We start from the raw sequence: 22,201 nt of genomic DNA on the forward strand, positions 1-22,201 counted from the left end.
TCTCAGGACTATTTCAGAGACTTCTGGCATGTAATTTATCTCTGTTAGTTAATATTAACGATTGCTATTTAACTTGAGTCAGATTCAATTTGGAAGACATCCAACCATTAATGGTCATTCAGTTACACAAAAATCAGTTGAGCACTTCTTCCCACCACTTTCTCATAGACATACATGTGAGGCAGTATATAAACACACACTGAAAAAATTAAAAGTTAAAAATTTAAAAGACTGGCACACACTTTTAATTATAAAAAAGAAAAAATACAAAAATACAGTTTTCTCTGGAACCCACATATAATCGATACCTTGTACACATAGTTGATTTGAAAGCTACATTTACTTAGTTTTAAGTCATTTATCTGCATAAGATAAAGCATTTCTCATGTGCTTATAGTTTTCTTTGCGTATGAATATGAACTTCTTCAAATGGACATGATTACACTTATGACCAATTGGCTTGGTGATGGTAAGTGAAGTTTTATTCCTGTTTTTTCCTCCATGCTTGGAAACTAGAACTTTGTTTCTACGTATTTGTTTCTTCATTATCACTCCACCTCTATGACGAAATTATTTGGAATCAGCAGATACAGTCTTTTCCATAAATGTAAGCTTCCAGATGTTTTTTATAAGTACGCTATAGTAACTCTCCTCCCTTCAAAAAATTTTATTGATGGTTTCTGTAACTGTGACCATATCCTAGAGACAGTAAGCAGAAAGGTTAATCTCAGATTAAGTAAATTCCTCAGTAGCTTAGCTCTAAGGACTTGTAACTTCTCTAGTAAATAATGCTGTGTAACTAAACTGGTGATGACTACCCTGCCATGTTGGTTAATGCTATGGATGATAAATTGCTTTCCAGTAACTTTCATCCCACAAAACGGGTAAAGACAGCACTGTGAAAGAATCTCTTTCCTTAAAATTCTACAATAGGTATAACAAATTCACCTAGAGGTTTTTTTTTCCCCTGCCAAGATTCACAACCTGGATGCAAATTATTGCCACTGTGACTCACTGTTACTGAAGTGTGTTAAACCCCTCAGGTATGCTGGGGAAGAAAAAAAGTGAAAAACTATTATCTTGTTTCATATATCCAGGTAATATCATTAGGAAAAAAAATTTTAATTCTGTCAGCTTTCAAGAAAGAACCAGGAATAGGAACCCCCAGAGCATTTATTACCTCCACAGCAGAGACAGAATGCTAGACACACGGAGCAACTCATGCCTCTTAGAACTGTACACTCTGAGCCAAAAAACAATGACATCATTCCTAACATTTTCCTGTTTTGTTGTTTCTGCAACTTACTTTCTCCTGGACTAGGAAAAGGAAAACTTTTCCCCTTTGTTTTTTCTCAAGCTTAGTGTTTTCTGGACTGGGAAAAGAAACAAACCTGACTGTGATCAAATCTGTCATAATGTTTCCATCACTCTTCCAGCCCTGTTGTACTCATTTATTCCCCTCATTTTCAAGAAAACAGATGTCATTTTTCTAATTCTACAAGAGAAAGGACATGTGTGTTGCGTGCATGGACACACACACACTTTAAGGCAAATCCTACCACTTAATGTTACTTTCCTGACTCTTGATAACACTATTTCCCTGAAAAAGCCCCCTGTTTTTAGCCCACTTTTCCTTTTGCCTTGTCCATATGTTTCAAAAACTTAAAAATATCTTTAAGAAAAAAAATAAAATGTTTTTAGAAAAGACTACTTTTTCAATGTCCCAGAGAAGAAACTGTGCTTAGTTAATAAACAATCTTGTTTTAACATTTTAAGAAAATGTTTCTGAGGCCTTTTGCCTCTCCTTCCTTTGTTTTCCAGTCTTAAAAGACAGAAAATAATTAACATATGTGACTACATTGGGGAGTATAAGTATGAATACACACACACATACACACATGGAGAAAGTAAATGCAGAAAATGAGCATACTTTCTCTTTGGCTTTCCCAGATACTCTAAAAATAATCTCTTATAATACAAAGACGTCCATTGTCTTCTTTGGTTAAAGTCAATTAAAAAAAAAATCACATTTAGAAAATCAACCTCAAGGCTTCCCTGGTGGTGCAGTGGTTAAGAATTCGCCTGCCAATGCAGGGGACATGGGTTTGAGCCCTGGTCTGGGAGGATCCCACATGCCACGGAGCAACTAAGCCCGTGCGCCACCACTACTGAGCCTGCGCTTTGGGGCCCGCGAGCCACAACTGCTGAAGCCCACGCACCTAGAGCCTATGCTCCGCAACAAGAGAAGCCACCGCAATGAGAAGCCCACGCACTGCAATGAAGAGTAGCCCCCGCTCGCCACTAGAGAAAGCCCGTGTGCAGCAACAAAGACCCAACACAGCCATAAATAAATAAATAAATAAATTTATTTATTTTAAAAAGAAAGAAAGAAAGAAAATCAACCTCATCTCTACTATCTTTTAAAGCCAGGAAAACCCAAATATACAAGTAACCCAGATAAAAATTGATTTGCAAGTGGTATTGTTCTTACAATAACCACAGTACTTCCCTAGGTTAAGAATTCTGAGGTAATTCTTTTCAAATGGCCACTTGATATATACATACATCCTGTTTTAGCTCAGAGTCGCTCAAGGAAAATACCTCCGAATGTACTTCTTTTGAAAAAAAAACCCCAGATACCTCATCAATATATTACGAACATGAGCATTTGAAGTAACCTAAGACAGAAGGAAATTAAATGATGACAATTAGTATATGAAAGAGTCATACGGAAGGAAGACCAGGAACAGATTTTCTGATCTTGTATTTGCTCATTCATTGACTGAAATCCATCAAATTTTACTCAGAAATATTCTGTGTGTTCTGATATATTCACTATAAGCTTTATGAGGGCAGTTTTTGTTTATTAGGTGTATTCCCAGCATCTAAAAATGAGTGACACAAGGTAGTTATCCAACAAATATTTGTTGAATAAACATCCCTATGTTCTAGGTAGGTGGGAATTTACACTAGAGGACCCTTCAGATCTTGTCCAGACCCAAGAGTCAATGATTTTATTATCATTGACCAAATTAGTTTTCAGAATTTCTATGAAGAGAGCAAAAATTGAGCATGAGTTTTGGTAAACAGTGGAGATGGGGGAGAGAAGGAGGAATGAGGGGAATGAGGAAAGGAGGAAAGGGAAGGATAGTATAAGAATTTTGTATACATTTCTCTGAAGGAAATCTAAATTATGACAAGGTGTCTTATGTAAAAAGAAAAAGCGTACAGTATTAGGAAGTGTACAGTATTAGGCACCTTGCTGAGAGATCACTATACGACTACATCATTATGAGTAAGAAAATATTACCCACCTTCCTTATTCCCAGACTTACTATCTGTGAGGACATGCCCTTAATACTGAGCTGTATATAGGGTTAGGTTTACTTCTCTGAACAGCCTCTTCTCTGAATCCCTTCCTTAAATTCTATCAGAAAAGGTCTTCAAAATTCTCATTCTGTCCTTCGAGGATTAGAACTGTGACCTAACCAATCTTTTACTCAGGTTCTTTTCTACAGAAGACCTATGAATGCTGTTTAGGCTGGTAAATAACTTAAATAGGTTATTTACATCCTACAGGAAAATTTCAAAGCTGGACACAATCTAAGTATCCATTTTATACAGGAACCAAACTTAACTGGTTCCCTGCAAAAAAAAAAAAAACAGTTTAAAATAAACTAATACAATTTTTGTGCTTGGTAATGATACATAGTAAGCTGTTAACATGCAACAATAACATAAAATCTGATGAATACTCAGCAACTCATGAAATTTAGCATCAATTATGTTATAAATACTGCTCAGAATTTCAGAAATTATTTTCTTTCTAGGTCTATTTTTCCTAGGCTGTAACTCATAGTGTGAGGTTATCACATTTCTCTTTTCTATAATTAAGAAATACATCAATGGATTTTAAAAGTAAATGTACTAATAGTGTATAATCCAGCACTCTCTCTCTCTACAGGAAGATACTGGCCTTTAGCTATCACTTCACTGAGCAATATAACATGACTCAGTATGCTCATTCATTTTTTTCTGTTTATGCACTGCTATATCCCTAACACCCAAAATACTGCCTATCAGTTAAATGAATGAATGAACAAATATTTACTATGTATCCATTATGTGCCAGGAACTGTGCTAGCCTCAGGAATGCAACAGTAAACAGGACTCTGCTTTTGTGGAAACTGCAGTGTAGAAGAGACAATAAACAAAAATTATGCAATTATTTAATCACAACTATGATAAAAGCTATAAAGGAAAATTATATATGAAAATAGGACCTAACATTGCCTAAGATGTAAAAAAAGGCTTTTCTGAGGGACATTTAAGTTAGCACCTAAAAAAACAATGGGATCTGGCAAAGGGAAGACCAAAGAAGAAAACTATGCCATATGGATGAAAAAACACGTGCAAAGATCCTGAAGAAACTAGGTGAATACTGCCTTCCAAGAACGTAAAACAGATCAGTGGGAATAGTTCAAGATGAGGCTGGAATGGAAGGCAGAGCTCAGACTATGCAGGGCCTTATAAACTGTGTGAAGGATTTTGGACTTCACACCAAGAGCAATGGGAATGAAGGAGTGACAATCATATTTGCGTTTTAAAAATACCACTCTGGCTGCTGGGTGGAGAATGTATTAGAGGGAAACAAGAGGGAGACCGATTATGGGGAAAGTACAATACTACAGGTGGAAGATGACTAGGTAAGTTACAGTAGAGATGGAGAAGTGGGTGCATTCAAGATCTACTTATGATGTACATTTCTGAATAGGGTGATTGACTGACTATGGAAGATGAGAGGGGAGTTCCAAGTTGATTTCTAGGTTTCTGGGATGACCAACCAGGTGGATGATAGTTCCTTTTACTTAGATGGGGAGCAATGGAGGCCAGATTTGTGGTAGGAATGGGAAATCAAAAGCTGTGCTTGGGATAATGTTCAGGAAAAGATGTCCACATTAGTCAAATGATAGTGAAGCTCGTTAGCAAGATTTGTATACAAGCATAAATTTGGCAGCCTTTAGCAAGTAGACAGCATTTGCAGCCATGGGAATAGATAAGATTGCCCTGAGACATAATGTAGAAGGAGAAGAGAGGATGGTCTAGGACTGAGTACTAAAGAATTCCCAATTTTTAAACTGCATGAAGATGAGCCAACAGAGAACAAAGGATAGTCTAGAAAGGTAGTAAGGCAACACACAAAGCTTGAAAGCTAAGGGAAGAAATGGTTTCAAGGAGGAAGAGCTCTACTGTTAAGAAAACTGAGTAATAAAAAATAGCTGAAAAGCACTTAAAGCTTCAGCATGAGGTTCAGTGGCATGGCAAGGATGGAAGAATGAAGAAAACAGGCTAAGAACAGAGCAGTTAGAAATTACCTATGAAGAGGAGACCAAATAAACCAGAATCTAGAATAGGGTGGGAGGTCTAGGAATTTCTTAAAAGAAGGAAGTAGGCCACAGAGAGGCCTGAAATGTAGGTGACCTAACATACTATGCTGAGAAACTAATGCTCCTACTCATTAATTACACCTAAGTTCTTAATAATTACTCAGGAATTTGTTGGGATTGTTTTCTACCGGTTACAATACTTGTTATGCAAGCAGAAATGAAGGTTTTAGCTGGGAATGAATAGCCTGGTGAGAGAAGGAAAGTGAAGAAAGAATAAAATTTCCTGTGATAATGAAAACAGAACTTCTGGGAATCTTCACAGGCCACATGTAGACTCATTCATAGTAGTGTGGCCCAGGGGGATCCCAGGGGATCTGGGAAGACAGATCCACACCAGGAGCATGCCGCATTGTCCTTGCTTTATATAATGTTTCCATGGGTTCCTTCATCAATACAGAAACTTGACCTCCACAATGATGTCTGTTGGGTTCTTTACACTGAACTTATCACCAACCTATTTTGAGATAGTCATGCATGCACCAAGGAGCTTTGAATGATGATAAGAAGATTCCAGTAGAGGAGAGGCTCAAGGAATGAGAGAATAGGCGTATTAAAAGGAATGAGATTCCTGAAAAAGCAGAGTATTGGATTCAGAATTGACAAGAAAGAACTGACTTTCTAACATAACAGAGGATAGATACAAGTAAGAATAAGTTTGTGGATATGACAATGGGATGGTGAAGGAATGCCTGACACTGTTTTTTTGTGTGAAGCATGAAATAAGATATTCTATTACTAAGAGTAAAGACAGGAATAGGTGGGTTGAAGACTAGAAGAGGGTGGAAGGAAGTACAAACTTTTTCACGGTAAGTCAGCTGATAAAAGAAATGAACTAAGCTTGCTAGTTTGGCAGAGTCAGTGATTACGAATTCACAGTGCTGCCAATCTGCCTGGTTTCGTGTGTTTCAGATCAGAGATTTAAACCTTTCCTAATTCCTTCGGCTGTATTTAATTATTTCTTTAGTTGAGACTCTAAAGCATTTTGTCCATACCTCAAATCCTGCTTCTTATTGCAATCCTGCTTTATATTGTTTTATTTCCCTAAATTAAACTCCAGAGTAAAGAGCATCTTTGTGTCCCGGAAAGCACCCAGAACAGTTCTTTGCATGAAGTACTATAGATATTTTTGTATTTATTAAATATATAAAAATGACTCATTTTAAAATTTGTTTTTAAGTTAGTCCATACATTGTATAATCAAGAAAGATTAACGATCTAGAATTAAACTAAAAGATAACTCAGAGCCACAGTCAACCAAATTTCTCTGTTAAAATACATCTAGTTCTACGATTAAGGAAAAATCTATTTTATTCTCCTGCCTCAGAAACTAAAGAATGGTGACCTAGAAAACAAATTCCACATCATGAGAAAACGAAAACCATCATATTCTAAAAGACATATCTCATTCAGTGATTTATCCCAGCATGGAATCAGATACCTTTTAGCCATTTGAGAATACATACAGACCTTTCTTTCTAGACATCTACTGCTATTATCAGAGTCCTACGGTTTAATATAGTTTTACAGTTGCTATAGTTGTATGATTTAATTTAGTTATTGATTTTAATACTGTTATTTTAGAGATCAGACATTTTATACATGAAAAGGTTTAAAAATCTGTAACTACTAAGTTAAAAAATGTTTCCACGAGGAAATTACTGAAAATGTAGGCAGCATTCGTCTTCCAATAATTCATCACCCATAAATATAATCTAATTTTATAGAGCTACATTAATTCTTGTAAACAAATAAACAAAAACCTCAATAAAATAGAGTTGGAAGACCAGAAGGGGGAGCTCTCATGCCCTGCAATGCTAGCAGAGCCCAACAAGAAGAAGGAAGACTCCTCTTCTTTCCTGGCAAGGACACAGCCAATGAAAAGCCATGGACTCTTTGTTTATGGTAGCCCTCCCAACTTCCTTTTCCTCCCTGTAACAGTGTTCTCCTTTGCTGGCAGGCGGGGACTTGCACGTGACTCACCATGTAGCCAACCCCAAGTTGCAATCTTCTGCTGATCCCAAATAAATCCATCTTTCCTAGAGAAATATCTGGCAGTTTTGAATAAAAAATGTTGTTTGTCATATCAGTAAACAAAGGACACTGCCATCAAGCTGCCCCAGACAGTGAGCCCTGAGGGAACTCAGGACAGAGACAAATTGGCTGCACCTGCAATGGTGCACCTGGAGAGAACTCAGGATGGGAAAGCACAGGATACTGGACCCAGAGAGCTGAGGTGCACATCAGAGGAATGAATTCAATGAGCCTTGCGTCTTCCCACACACAGAAAAGTACTAAACTCCTTGAGATGCCTGGTTTTCTTTGGTTAACGGTAGACTTTTGATGTCCTGACTACCTGGTCTTCGCTGCAACAACCCCTATATACCCTGGCTCCTCCCTTACCTCTTCAGGGCAGTCCCTCAGAACTATCTGACAGGCTGTCTTCTGGGCTTGAAATCCTTAGAAAACCACTGAATAAAACATAATCCTCAACTTTTATGTTGTGTATTTTTTTTCAGTCAACACAGTCTATTTATTTCAGGTCAACACTCTTTAATACCTTTTTAAGTCTTAAATCTGTATTTCAAAACGGACAGGTACTTCATATACATCCACTTTTCATAACTCTCTTCTCAGTGTTTCGGCCAGAACTTCAAGCCTTTGAAATTTATTGTTGAACAAGAATTACAACTAATATACCAGAAGAACACTAGGAGGTATCTGCCACAGTTACTTTTATGTGTCAGCTTGATTGGCCAGGGTGCCCAGATTAAACATTATTTCCGGGTGTGTCTGTGAGGGTATTTCCGGATGAGATTAGCACTTGCATCAAAGTGGGTGGGCATCTTTTAATCTGTTGAGGCCTGAAAAGAACAAAAGGCAGAGGAAAGAGGATTTGCCCCCTTTTTTTCCCCTGCCTCACTGCTTGAGTTGGGACTTCTCATCTCATCTTCTCCTGACCTCAGACTGGGATTTATACTATTGGTTCCTCTGGTTCTCAAGCCTGTGGACTTGGACTGAATGATACCACTGGCTTTCCTGGGTCTCCAGCTTGCATGGCAGATTGTGGGATTTCTCGGCTTCCACTAAACATAAGCCAATTCCTCATAATTAAAAGAAAACTTATATCACCCTCCCTACCTATCTTCTATTGGTGCCATTTCTCTGGAAACCCTAATACAGTTGACCCCTGAACAGCACAGGTTTGAACTGCACAGGTCAACTTACGTGCAGATTTTTTTCAGTGAGTACATTCTCCAGTACCACATAATGCAAGGTTAGTTGAATCTGTGAATTCAGAACCACAGGGGGCCAAATGTAAAGTTATACTCAAATTTCAACGGCATGGGGGGTGGCACCCCTAAGCCCCGTGTTTTTCAAGGGTCATCTGTGAACATTCTCACAACTACTGTAGATACAGACGTTTTATCTGGAACTTCAATACACCCTACCAAACAACAAAAGTAAACATACAGCTTTGAAATATCCATTACTGCCATAACATAAAGAGTTGAAATTTACTGCAAATTTCTGAAATCCTTCATAAAGAAACAATTATTTGATTAAACCAACAGTGGAAATTTTTGTGGGGAAATATAGTTTCTGTATATTAGTATCAGAGAAATTCACATAACTGTATTCAAACAGAAGATCAGTTTAGGTTATTTTCAGACCACAATTATGTAACTTACGTCAAAATCCCACTGGTTCCCTCTGAACAGTCTGATAAGAGCTTACCTGATACACTTCAGTGGTAAGTTCTCTAGTTCTGCTAAAAAATCATACAAAACCAAACAAAAGCCAAACAGAGATATTATGTTTTGATATGGACTGCAGCTATTTAATTGTATTAATCTGAAGACTTATAAATAAATACACTGCTAGGGATCAGCACTGTGCAAACTATCAGCTATCAGTGTGAGCTCTCCATGGCTTTCTCTGGTTACCAAGTATCATTTTGGTTCTCTCTCATTGTTATAAGTGAGTAAAGGTCAAGAAATGCCAAGTAAGTACAAAGAGAAGTTATTTTCTTGCATAGTATCTCATTTTTTTATTACCAGTTTCTAACATTTTTCTCACAACATGAGTAGCTATTAAGGAAACAATAAGAATATCACCTGTATTCAGTACCTCTTCATCTGAAAAAGGCTTAAGTAAACATTAATTAAAATATCTGGGATCTTAGTTGTCAACACTTCTCTAACTGAAGTCTTTTAAATAAAAAGGTTTTCTTTTAATTTTTTTATTTACCTAGGATTCTAAGGCATACAAGAAACCAAGAAGTCATACCTTTCCTTCAAATTATACATTACACACATATTGTAAAAATACTGAAAATTAAATAATTAGAAGTTGTATTAAATACATGACTACTTATAATAAATTTAGGAATTGAAAGCATTACTAGAACACAAAAAAACTGCTCAAATAAAATTCTAGATTTTTTAAAACAATAAAGTCTGTTACTTGTCTAAAAGCCGGTACACTTCCTTCTTTGGCAGCTATTAAAATGGTTGTGTTTGCAGAGGATTTGTAGGGCAGTGAAACTACTCTGTATGATATGAGTGGTGGATACAGGTCATTTATGTATTTTTCAAAACTCACAGAATGTACAACATAAAAAGTGAACCCTAATACAAACTATGGACTTTGGGTGATGATGCGTCAATGAAGGTTCAGTGATTTTAACAAATGCACTACTATGGTGCAAGGTGTTGATAGTGGGGGAGACTGTATAAATGCGGGGGTAGAGGGTATATGGGAACTCTCTGTACCTTCCTCTCAATTTTGCTGTGAACCTAAAACTGCTCGAAAAAACAAAAGTATTTTTTAAAAATCTTTTAAAATAGTTGCCATTTGTCTCAAAGATTCAAAATACCACCACAAAAGGTGATTTTTCTCTTGAAAGTCCATGTGAGTACTCACTAATATGCCATTTTTCACAAATCTAAAAAAAAAAATTATTTCAAAATGCAGTGTCAGAGAGTACCTGTCAACATCCCCGGTATACCATAAGCTCTAGGCACCAGAAGCAAAGGGCATGTAAAGTATGTACATTTTGTAGCTTGAGGAGGTGGTACCTAGGAAAAGGGGAATTAGTGTTTATTTGGGAAAATCTTAATGAGATACACAGAACAAGAAATGAAAAAGGCATGCTTAAGTTACAGCAAAGTATACTTGTGGCCTAAAATATCACTATCTATCTCTTGGCATGTGTGGTACAAAGTAAGAGAGAAAGAAAAATGGAAGATGAAGCACTTAGTCTACCCATTAGCAAAAATAAAGTCACTACTTTCCAAGATCAGGGATGGTGTTATTGGTTTCTCCAAACAACTGTGCTTTTTGGTCATAGCTTGTCTGACCAACTAAACTGAAATTATCCCTACATACTGAGTTGTAATGAGTACCCGAGAGAAACTGCAACAGAAAATATTTATTTGCTACATAATGTTATCATGTATGGCCAGTTTTAAAATACAGGAACATATTCTAATGTTGTGGATTATAGAACAAGCAATTTATATTTTAAAAACTAAAAACAAGGAAGTGATTATCATAAAATATTAAATTGGCTGTTTAAGCTCATTTAATTCTGCTAATTAGGACGGGCCATATGGATGATAACCTTATTTCAACTCCAATTAAAACAAAGAGGATGTGAAGGAGGAAACATAGCAAAATGTGTGTACACTGGGTTTCCAATTAAACTTCAACCTTCTGGTGTTTTCATTTATTCTTGCCAAAATGTAGTTTTCTATATCTGAAGTTTCTTAGAGATAAATAGCTTACTAAGTGGCAATGTGATGACTTAAGGGTAAGTAATGATAAATACAGGCCACAAACTTTCCCCAAATGAGAAGAGTTGAAGTGGTTCAATTCACTTATGCTTTCTGAGGGAAAATATGTAGCGAGGGGTTAAACAGTGGAGTTAAGATCTAATCAATCTTGACTAGCAATGAAATAGTGGTAAAGTCTAGTACTAACAGAGACTTGATATAGTGGATTTTGAATATCTATGTAAAGCTTTAAAAAGCCTATAAACATAATATAGCAGCAACTATCTATGATTGATATTCCCATTGACTATAATTTATTTAGTTGCCCTAGTAATACTACCCATTTATTTTATTGTCTATTTCGGCCAGTTTTAAAGCATTTCCTTTACTTTGGATATCTGGTAAAATTCATCCCATTTTTTACCAAGTTTGATTTTCTATTAGATCCATTATATACTATAATTATGGCCTCCATAAATAAATTGATAAATGTACTGATCTGTCTCTTCAAATTGGTAGCAAATTGAAATCGTAAGTCTTCTAAAATAATGTCAAGTTTGTCACCAAATTAATGTGCAGGGTCTTCAAGACGGATTTAATTTGTGCCATTTGATAACAACCTTTTCTGGATTTGTAACTGTCTCTTTCCACTGGTTCGCTGCTTCAATGTTATTACTGTCTTCACTTATCCAAATCTGTAAAGGAACAGTACACTCATTTAACTTAACACAATAATGGTAACTGAGTTCAAACCATTAATTACTCTTACTAATGAAAGACAGCTGGACGTTTGGTTTACATATTTTCAACTAAACATCTTTCCATTTTTCCAAAAGTTTGATTTCTCTTTGAAACTTGATGTTAAAACACTTAACCTATTTAGTTATTGAAGACTATTTTATATGACCCAATTCAATTTGAAAATTCAATGTGAGATATTACAAAATCACTTCCTCCAAAAGTTATTAGTATCCTTTCTTTCTCAATAAATCTAGGAGCTCAACTTAAAATTGATCCCAACCACTCAAAAACATTTTTGTAAAGATTAATTGAGACTAATCATGATTTAAACTGATTGGTAAGGAATGTGCATTTTAAGTATCTTTTACATTAAATAAAACTGTAATTTTAATTGAAATCTAATAGTCATTCTTCATAGCAAACAATTTCATTGAACCTATCACTTATGTAACTTTAGATAACAGATGTGAATGAACTTGGGAAAACTGTAAAGCATTTTGCAAATATAAGATATCACATTGTATGTTATGTATCACGGAGACAAGGTGAACAAGGAAACAAAACAACCTGAATCCTCAACTTAGCTACAGCACTAACAAATGCTGTTACTTTGGAGTTAACTTCTTTGAGACTCAGTTTCTAATTCTTTTAAATAAAGAAATTGGAGCAGGGCACTCCAAAAAGGTTTGGTTTTCAAACTTTTTTCTCTAAATTTCTTGGTCTGAAGAACTTTTCCTTCAAATAAAATCTTACAAAACACCCCAACATATGAAACAGATAACATAAGAGTGCTTTGGCGGATAGAGGAGTGGGAGACCTTGATTCTGCATGTGCATGCCCCACCATGGTGGCTCCTGAGGCTACCAGAGGAGCCAGAGGGAACAGATGCCAACAGGAACCTTCCAGAATTACTATTCTTAACTAAAATCCCAACCAAGAAAGTGGAATCACCAAAAGAAGTTATCCTGAAAATCTCCTGTCAGGTAAATCTATTCCATTCATACATGGCAGTTGAGGCTTGACAATATGCGAAAACTTTAAGTGAATTCATTTCATAGGCCTCACGACTTTGAAAAGTATGCTAGTTATACTAGGTCATGAGTTCAAACTCTTTTCCAAATAAGAATAGATGAAGAACAACAAAACTATAGTATTTTTGACAAATATTTTAGGTAAAATATATGAAGTGAGTGAGAGTATCAATCTTTGAAAATTCACATATAATTTGAAGATTTCAGGTAGACTGCTAATAACATCTTGTTGTCAAGTAGAAGCCTTTAGACTAATAATACAGATTTTGGAATTTAAATGTGAGTCAAACAATTGTAATTAAGATAAAAGATACTGGACAGTTACCAGTAACTCATTTAGAGTAAAGAAAGAACTACAAAAGGAAACAAGTTCCTATAGGACTGGCAAGTAAGCAAGTGTTATGTTGTCTTATATAAATTACTATGAATTTTTCAGTAGATTAATCCAGATGACAATACTGACTAAATAATATCACAACCACTGTTAAAATCGATGTTTTCTAGGAATTCAAATCTAACACAATTCAGCTAATAGCATACAGAGTTAAACATTAAATTGAACATGACACAGAATAAAGTAAGTTGGATACCTTAAGTAAGCCTTAAGAAATTTGATTGAAATACTTAGTGTTCCCTCCTTCACAAGAAACGAGTCAGGAGTACTGAAAAACTGATCTTTCTTACTGATTTTAAAGTTGAAAAGCTCAGGAGAAAATTTATTTTAAGATAAGAAGCCTGACTGCTCAGAAGTTCCAACTATTTTTGTATTAAAGCAGAAAGTCTGACAAGATTTGATTTTTGTGGTGACACTGAATTTTAATTTATGATGAACAATTTTACTCTATTCAAACTCAAATTTATCCTGTATTCCCTTTGTTAACCAACTGTTTAAATGCATAGAAAAGTGCAAGGAAAGAACATGAGATAAAAACTCCCTACTAACCTGCCCCACAAAGTGTCTTCTTCCTACAGAGCTTCGACTGTAAAGCTTAATGAGAAAAATAATTTCTTTTTCATTTTGTATAAGTGGAAAAATCATAGTCTCTCCCCACTTTACTCTTCCATTGGAGGCCTTCAATAAGCGTGTCTTCTTCTTATAAATCAACTCTCCCGAGCTAAACATTGCCACCTTCACAAAAAAACCTAAAGAATAAGAAATTTTGATAAATAAAAAATTTTAAATGTCATATAAAGAAATATATCCATATATTATCATAAAAATATCAATAAGCTACTTTTAAAGATCTGATGAGCTACTGCCATAACAGAAAATATCTCTAGTAAATTTTATTATTATTCTCGTAAGTTATAAGTAACTACTCTAACCTTAAATGAATTTCATCTTCCTCTAACCTGGATGCCCTTAAAGACTGGAACTGCAGACATAAATAACAATCAGCAGCAAAGGAGTACACATTGAAAAGGATTATACAAAAGAGAGGTGCCAACTCTTTGGAGAGTTGGAGGAATTTATTTCACAAATTTATATAGGTAAAATTCTTTGCTTGAGACTCCAGAAGTTAAACATATGCCCACTAGAGAAAACCTATTCTTTAAATAAATTTGAGATGTAGAGCTTCCAGTAATGGTAGAATAGCTTTTACAGACTAACCTCTCATAGATGACAATTATAAACTCTGGGGAAAATATTAAAAACAACTGTTCAAGATGCTAAACATTGACCAAAGAAACTAGCAGAAAGAAACTAGAGGAGAGTCAACTCTTAAAAGATGAGAACTGCTGTACTAGGTAAAATTCAGGTTTATACAGTTTTTCACCTAAGCCCGCTCCCCAGTCTGACATACAGTGCTTACAACTCGAGCAAAAAGTGCAGTCTGACTAATTTGAGAAGTGATGGTATAGAGCTGGGGCTGCCAGACAGCAAGAGTTTCCAGAAAGGAGGGAGCCACAAAGTAAGAACTGAGGCTGACCATTACTTATAAAATGGAGATCACTGGTAATTCTGATTAACAGTTTTGATTAAAGGAAGATACCTGTTAATGTAATAAATTGCACTGTTTTGTCCTTGTTTCCTAGAATTAACCCTATATAGTCTTGGTAATTTAACTTATTCTTTTAATGCCAACCTGGACTTTACTTGCTTTTGATTTTATGATTTTTCCATCTATCTACATAAGTGACGGTAGTCTATAGCTATTTTTCTTTATTTTTTGCTTGATCCAGCCTACTATAGGTTTGTCTATTTTAATATTATTTTCAAAGAAAAATCTTTTGGTTTTATTGATTTTGTGGGGGTTTATTTGTTGTCCCCATATTTATCAACTTCAACTTTAGCTTTAATTTCTACTTCTACTTTCCTTTGTGTTTGCTGTTGTTTTTCTAGCTTCTTGGACTGTGCTCAATTGTATTTATTTTCAGTCTTTGTAGTTACAGTGGACATCCATTGCTTCTACCTACCTCCTGATATTTTCTCTTCTTCTAGTAGGAAAGAGGAACACTCTTAGTCCTACTCTTAGCCCTTTAGGTAGGACTGACCTCAAACCTCCCACTCCAGCGGCAGCCATGTGAACCAGCCCTAGACAACCAAAATATCAGAATCCCTGGCTGTGCTCAAAGGCACAGGTGAGAAAGTATTTTGAGGTTTGTGTCTGATATTTTCAGTTTTTTAAAAAATTAAGTTTCTAGTTAGCAGAGTATCCAAAAAAGAGTACAGACCTAGAGAGAGGATAAATTATCTAGGCTGGTGAAATATAGCTGACAGTCTTCTGGACACTCAGCCTATATTAACTAATGAGCTAAATAAAGAATAGCATCAAATGCAAGAAGGTCACAATTGGGTAAGAGTCAAGAGACCAGTGGATTAAGGTAGACACAGTGGCTAGTAATTTGAAATCCAATAAAGTAATTTTAAGTTAAAAGGTAAGAACGTAAGTTAACTAACAAAAGTAACTAAGAATTTAATCTTCACTGTAAGAAACACAGGAAAAAACTACCTTTTACAAATATTTTCTGAAGATTCCACTTTGAACCACTTTAACATACTTACTCCAAGTCAGGGGTGTTGATGAGCTTGGAAGGTATTGAGCCTCAAGAATTTGTAACTGAATTCTGCTATTTACCGCTTGAAAACAAGTCCCCAGTTCAAGTTCTGCATGGCAAACCTGCATATTAAAAGAGTGTCATTTGCTAATCAAGAAAAAAGTTTTGGCATATTTCAAAAAATTCAATAATAAAGAGCTAAGGTTAGAAATTTTGAAAGCACTGCTTTTTACTGACACACAAAGCTAAGTGTTATAAGAGGTTAAGATAAATGTCATGGATTCTGTCAATATGAGGTACTTACTGACTTTCATAAATTCTGAAAATTTAAGTTTCACATACATACTGATCCTTCAAAATCAGGGAGACCAAAAGACAATTCAAATTAAAAAAAGAAAAAAAAAATTAGGGCTTCCCTGGTGGCGCAGTGGTTAAGAAAGAATTCACCTGCCAATGCAGGGGACACGGATTTGAGCCCTGGTCCAGGAAGACCCCACATGCCGCAGAGCAACTAAACCCATGCACCACAACTACTGAGCCTGCGCTCTAAAGCCCTCGTGCCACAACTACTGAAGCCCGTGTGCCTAGAGCGTGTGCTGTGCAGCAAGAGAAGCCACTGCAATGAGAAGCCCACGCACCGCAATGAAGAGTAGCCCCCTCTCACCGCAACTAGAGAAAGCCCACGCGCAGCAACGAAGACCCAACACAGCCAAAAATAAATAAATTTATAAAAAAAAATTAGATTCCTAAACAGCTTTACTAGAGAAAATGTCAAACACCAAAAGAGCATATTTTCAAAAGACTTAAATGTAGTCATTTGAATTTTTTCAGAATGTATGAAATCTGATAAAAATGTTATATATGAAACGCATCATTATTTCTTCATTTGTAGAAATCAGAGGTAGTGTTACCAAAATCAGAAGACAAAGGATTACTACAATGAACAGATTTGTGGATTAAGAGCTGAATTACTATGCTAAATGAAAGCAAGCCAAAGATGAAAGTTGGCAAGAAGGAAGCTAGCGAGTGATGAGGCAGTAAATAATAAGGAAAAGGTCAAAGAAAACCTGAGGCGAACAATATAATGAAGGAGATTCAGCAAGGGGGAAAAGCTAAAATGTGCTCTTCAGTATTGCTAAGAACAGAAGAAAGTAATTTGTCTTACACAAGCCAACCTATTTACATGGATTCCAGCGTCCTTGGAGTGAAAAATAAGAGAGAAACATAAAGTCGGCCAAATACAAAAACACTATTGTTCACATGATGAAAAGAGTAAGTATGGGATTAAAGAAAGAACATAATGTTAACAGATCTCACTAGGGCGCAGCACAGACTGACACAAAAGTCTTTGCTAGTATTGATTCCAACAAAGCTATAAAACAGCTGACGGATACTTCATCAAGCGGTTTTATTTGATAATCACGCAGTATTCCCCAGTAATTGACGCATGGATCATAAAAAAGAACCTTTTTATGTACATACCATTGACTGAATCTTGGATATTTTCTTAATACAATATTCTGTAATGGTCAAAATGGCCAAAATTGGTCATGCCATAAGAAATCAAAAGATACAAAGTGAAAAGTGAATCACTTAAAAGTATAAAATCATCTGTTGAGGTTACACTCCCTCTTGAAAAATCGAAAATGATGATAAAAATTGTCTATTTTAGCAATAAATGCTGAATTCTAATAAATAAGTGAATGTACTGCTTTTGCTTTTAATCAGAATAAGGATGGGTTAATAAATCTTTTTACATGAACTAATTTTGGTATCCATATATAACACCTTTGCTGATAAAAAACAAATGTTGCAGTCCTTGGCATTTAAAAAAATACATTTAAAAAATACAGTTATTTATTGTTTACAAAACACAAAGGAAACCATGGATAACGTTTTTTCATTAATTATTTTCATTATGGTTTTGTACCCACGATATAATAACACTTATGAAAACATCTAAAGGTGGCAAAACTTCTCTTAGTGTTACACACTTGTAAGAGTTCACTCATAAAACAGAGCAGCATTTGGCAGTGGATTTACCATTTCTTACTTGCCAAGGTTATTTCATAAATTCAATTTATATTCCAAGATGTTAATTCGGATCATGAAAAACTATTCAAAGTGGTTTTCAATCTCATAATAACCAAAAAAATTAAAATTCTAATCAATTAGTAGGTATACATGAAGAGCATTTTTAATGAGCATGAAACTGTGGAAGATAAAACATACGACCTCTGTTCCTGAATAATGTATCATTTTTGAAAGAAAAGAGAACTTTTTGAGCTTCCTGGATGAAATGTTAAGCATAATTAAAGAAATCCCTTATCTGGTGATTTTTGAGAATATCTTCTTAGGGGAACAATACATAGCTGATAAAAGATATTTTCACATATTAAGGTATGGGGAAGTCATTCTGGCTTATACATGAGTTAACTTGAATTTTATGCTAACTAAAACAGCCTGTTTGTGGCCTATCAAGCATACATTGTATATCTGCTTTAATTACTAAAGAAAAGAGCACGCTGACCAGAAGTAAAGAATGTCCATGTTAAAAATAAAGATTAAATGCCTCCCTTCCTGGGATGTCACTGCTGGTCCCCCATCCAGGATAAGACTCCCTTCCCACAGCCGCAGAGCACAGGGAGATCAGCTCGGTGCTTTGTGACCGCCTGGAGGGGTGGGATGGGGAGGGTGGGAGGGAGGGAGATGCATGAGGGAAGGGATGTGGGAAAAGATGTATATGTATGACTGATTCACTTTGTTATAAAGCAGAAACTAATAAAAAAAAATTTATCCAAAAAAAAAAAAAAAGACTCCCTTCCCAGGTGCCAAGGCTATACTGACTTGCTGTGCACATGCTGATCTATTTTTTTTTTTTTTTGGAAACCTTGAAGGAATGTATCCCTGACTTGTTTGATGTTCTTTTCTGACAAGATATAAAACTGTGCTGAAAACCATGCTTCTCCAGAGCAGTTCCTCAGTTATCCGAGAGGCTGTTTTCCAGGCTATAGTCCTCAGTTTGGCTCAAATAAAACTCTTTTCGATTCCTATTATAGACTGTTAATTGATCATTTTCTTCGACACGGTAAAGAGAGCTGGCTGTGGAATTAGAATGCCTCGGTTCAAATCCTGATTCCCCAACAACAGGCTGTATCAACTCAGGCAAGTGCTTCAAGTTCTTGGTCTCCACAATAGGGATGACAAGAGCAGCAAGCTCATAAGTTCGGTGTGAGCATTAAATCACTTAGGACCAAGTCAGTCATATGCTAAGTTTCTTCAAATGTCAGCTATTTCTTCAGGGAAACCTTATGTCTTCTACATTATTCAACACAGAAATCTGAGTTGTCAGCTAGTTGTTAAGGTCAAAAACTCTGTACTCAGGAAATTATTAGCTCTATATGAAAATTCTGCTGTTCATGATAAAACAGTTGTCAGTGTGAAGGATGGGTATGTAAGTCTGGCTCTTTCAATGTCACAATTAGAATATCAATATTCCTCCTCAACACAGGAAACAAAGCATATTATTCTTGCTTTTAGCCAATAATAAGAAACATTCAGTAATATAAATTCACTGGTCCAATATAGCCTGGAAGCCCTTCTTTCAAGCCATCAATCTTTGTATCCCTAGCACGTGGCATACAACAGATAGACAAATGTTTATAAAACATCTGATATGCAAAATATAATTTTGTAGAAACTGTGCCATAATCATTCATTCAGATTCTCCAAGGCAGATTAAGATTATAATGTCTCAATTCCCCAGAAAATACATTTGCTGAGTTATCTTCTACTATACTCTACTAATTTTTTAAGATTTAATCTATTAAAAAAAACAAAAAACCCATGAGGCAGATTACTGCCCTAGAAAATCTCAAGGCTATTGGAGGAGTCAGATATGCAATCATAATAAAATGCTGTGTTATAATAATATTAAAAAAAGATTTAATCTATGAATTATCCATTTATATAGTAATATGTGCCTTTTGTAAAATATGGTTGCAGATTACTGTCTATAAGCTAGTAGTAGATGTAAATGATAAACAAAGATGTAAGTGATAAACTGTCACAGAAAACAAATTCACTATAACAGAAAATAACAATCTAATTTAGCATGCTTTCATTCATCATTTATTCTTTCATATCAACCTACATACAAATATTCAATGCCAAGAATATGACAGGCCCTTACTACGGGCACAATAAAATATGAAGAAAAAAGATGGAGGCTCAAGCCTTGCTTTTTTTTTTAAAACAAGTAACTTAAATAATTCTAAGTTATAATAAATGCTATAAAGAAAACACATTTGGTATGGAGACAGAAAATAAGAGACAAGAAATAACACGATTTTTCAATTCTTCTTGATTAATCTTTTGTTCTTTATTTTTTTAATCCCTAATTTCCCCTCACTTCAGTGGTTCTCAAGCCAGGCTACACATTAGAATCACCTGAGTAGCTTCTGAAAATTACAGATGCCTCTGGCTCACTCCTCCCCAAATTCTGATTTAATGGTTTAAGTGTGGGCTATTTTTTTTTAAAGCTCCCCAGGTGATTCCAATGCGTAGCCAGGTTAAGAACCACTTCAAACACCTTAAATATCTTTGAAAGTAGGTAAAATATAAATCCTATGTAAATTTAAAATCACATATAAGTTCAACCTTATAAAGCGTTATGACTGATTTCTATATATATTATCCTGACACAGAAACTACATAATTAAATCATTAGGAATTTCTAAACAACTTAAACAGTGTTCAGCTGGCTAGTTGAAAGAAGCAACTACTGGGTCTCAAAAATCAATTAGCACTATAGATAATGAAGCTTTTTACAAAAAAACACCAGCTGGGGCTTCCCTGGTGGCGCAGTGGTTGAGAGTCCCCCTGCCGATACAGGGGACACGGGTTCGTGCCCCATTCCGGGAAGATCCCACATGCCGCGGAGCAGCTGCACCCGTGAGCCATGGCTGATGAGCCTGCGCATCCGGAGCCTGTGCTCCGCAACGGGAGAGGCCACACACAGTGAGAGGCCCGCGTACAGCAAAAAAAACAACAAAAAAAAAACACCAGCTGTAAGATCCTCCATTCTACCCAATTTATGGACATGGTGCTTACTCATGATTAAAACTTTCCTAATCTATTTCAAGGCAATCTCTTATTGAGTTTGGAGTTTATTGATTCTGTCTTGCTTTTCCTAAGTTATCAGCTACTAAAAAAAAAAAAAAAAAAAACTAAAAAATTAAAAAATTATTCATACTTAGGGTTATTACATTGAAATATGAAACATTAATTAAACATGTACTAGGAGAAAGTAACCCTAAGGCTATTTTCCAATGGAGAAAGAAAACGGGCTCTGTTAACATTTTACCAACTTTTAAAAAAATTATTAAATAATGACATAATTACAACTTTTTTACATTACATTTATGTTACTATTGCTTCTTGAGAGCCTTCCTGATCCTTTAATATATTCTAGTTTTCAAATTATACTCGAACAAACAAAAATTCATCCACTAAATAATTCTAAAAGTGTGAAATACTTTACATATTATATCACTTACAGAAATTTTTGAAGGTGGTGATATATCCAAAGAGTAATCCATTTCCTGTGTGCTAAGAGTTCTGAGTGATAGTGAGCATTCTCCAATAGTTTTCTTCCTAGGAGTTTGGGTTTGAATCTTAAATACAAGTCTTACAGTTTGTAGACTGTGGAGTTTAATAGCAAATACAAACGTTTCCATAAATTCAATAGTCTAAAATAAAAATCAAGAAAATATAAAATACGTTAATAGAATGACTGAAAAAAGGGTCATAAACCATACAAAATAAACAAAAATAACATTTATAATCTAGGAAAGGCAAATTTAATTTTTTTACAATGACAAAAAATATTTTTTAATGAAAATGAGAATGGCCATGACTTGCTTTTCCAAAATTTATTCTGGATACTGCCCTTCTTAATTTCACAAATCCTTTTAATTACTTAGTCAGGAATTTAGTCAATATCAACACCAAGTTCACCAGAATACAGCTTTTTCCCTTTTCAAAAATTAGGTTGCTCTCCATCTTTGGTTCTGGAGTATCATTCCTGCTATTCACCACACTTCTTCAACAGTTAATGAGAGTACTTCAAGAATCTCATGCAAGCTCTCACAGTACGCAAAATCTAACTTGTTCACATTAACAAGAGACTTGAATTATTTCTTTTAAG

At 35.3% G+C, this 22,201-nt stretch overlaps 1 protein-coding gene across 4 annotated transcripts in view; it reads right to left on the reverse strand.

The window, feature by feature from the left end:
• Window positions 1–8,760: 8,760 nt before the first annotated feature.
• Window positions 8,761–22,201, reverse strand: part of TC2N (tandem C2 domains, nuclear) — a 46,500-nt gene continuing 33,059 nt past the window's right edge. For all 4 annotated transcript variants that reach the window (XM_082618694.1, XM_082618693.1, XM_082618691.1 and 1 more), the window contains 4 exons: window positions 21,552–21,743; window positions 16,001–16,115; window positions 13,937–14,136; window positions 8,761–11,916 (listed from right to left, as the gene is read on the reverse strand). In XM_082618694.1, coding sequence (XP_082474820.1) covers window positions 11,806–11,916; window positions 13,937–14,136; window positions 16,001–16,115; window positions 21,552–21,743 — 618 coding nt within the window. In that variant the 3' untranslated portion in view covers window positions 8,761–11,805. The remainder of the gene's footprint in view (window positions 11,917–13,936; window positions 14,137–16,000; window positions 16,116–21,551; window positions 21,744–22,201) is intronic.

This window comes from Mesoplodon mirus (genome assembly GCF_964341445.2).
Source record: "Mesoplodon mirus genome assembly, chromosome: 4".
Classification (NCBI taxonomy): Eukaryota; Metazoa; Chordata; class Mammalia; order Artiodactyla; family Ziphiidae; genus Mesoplodon; species Mesoplodon mirus.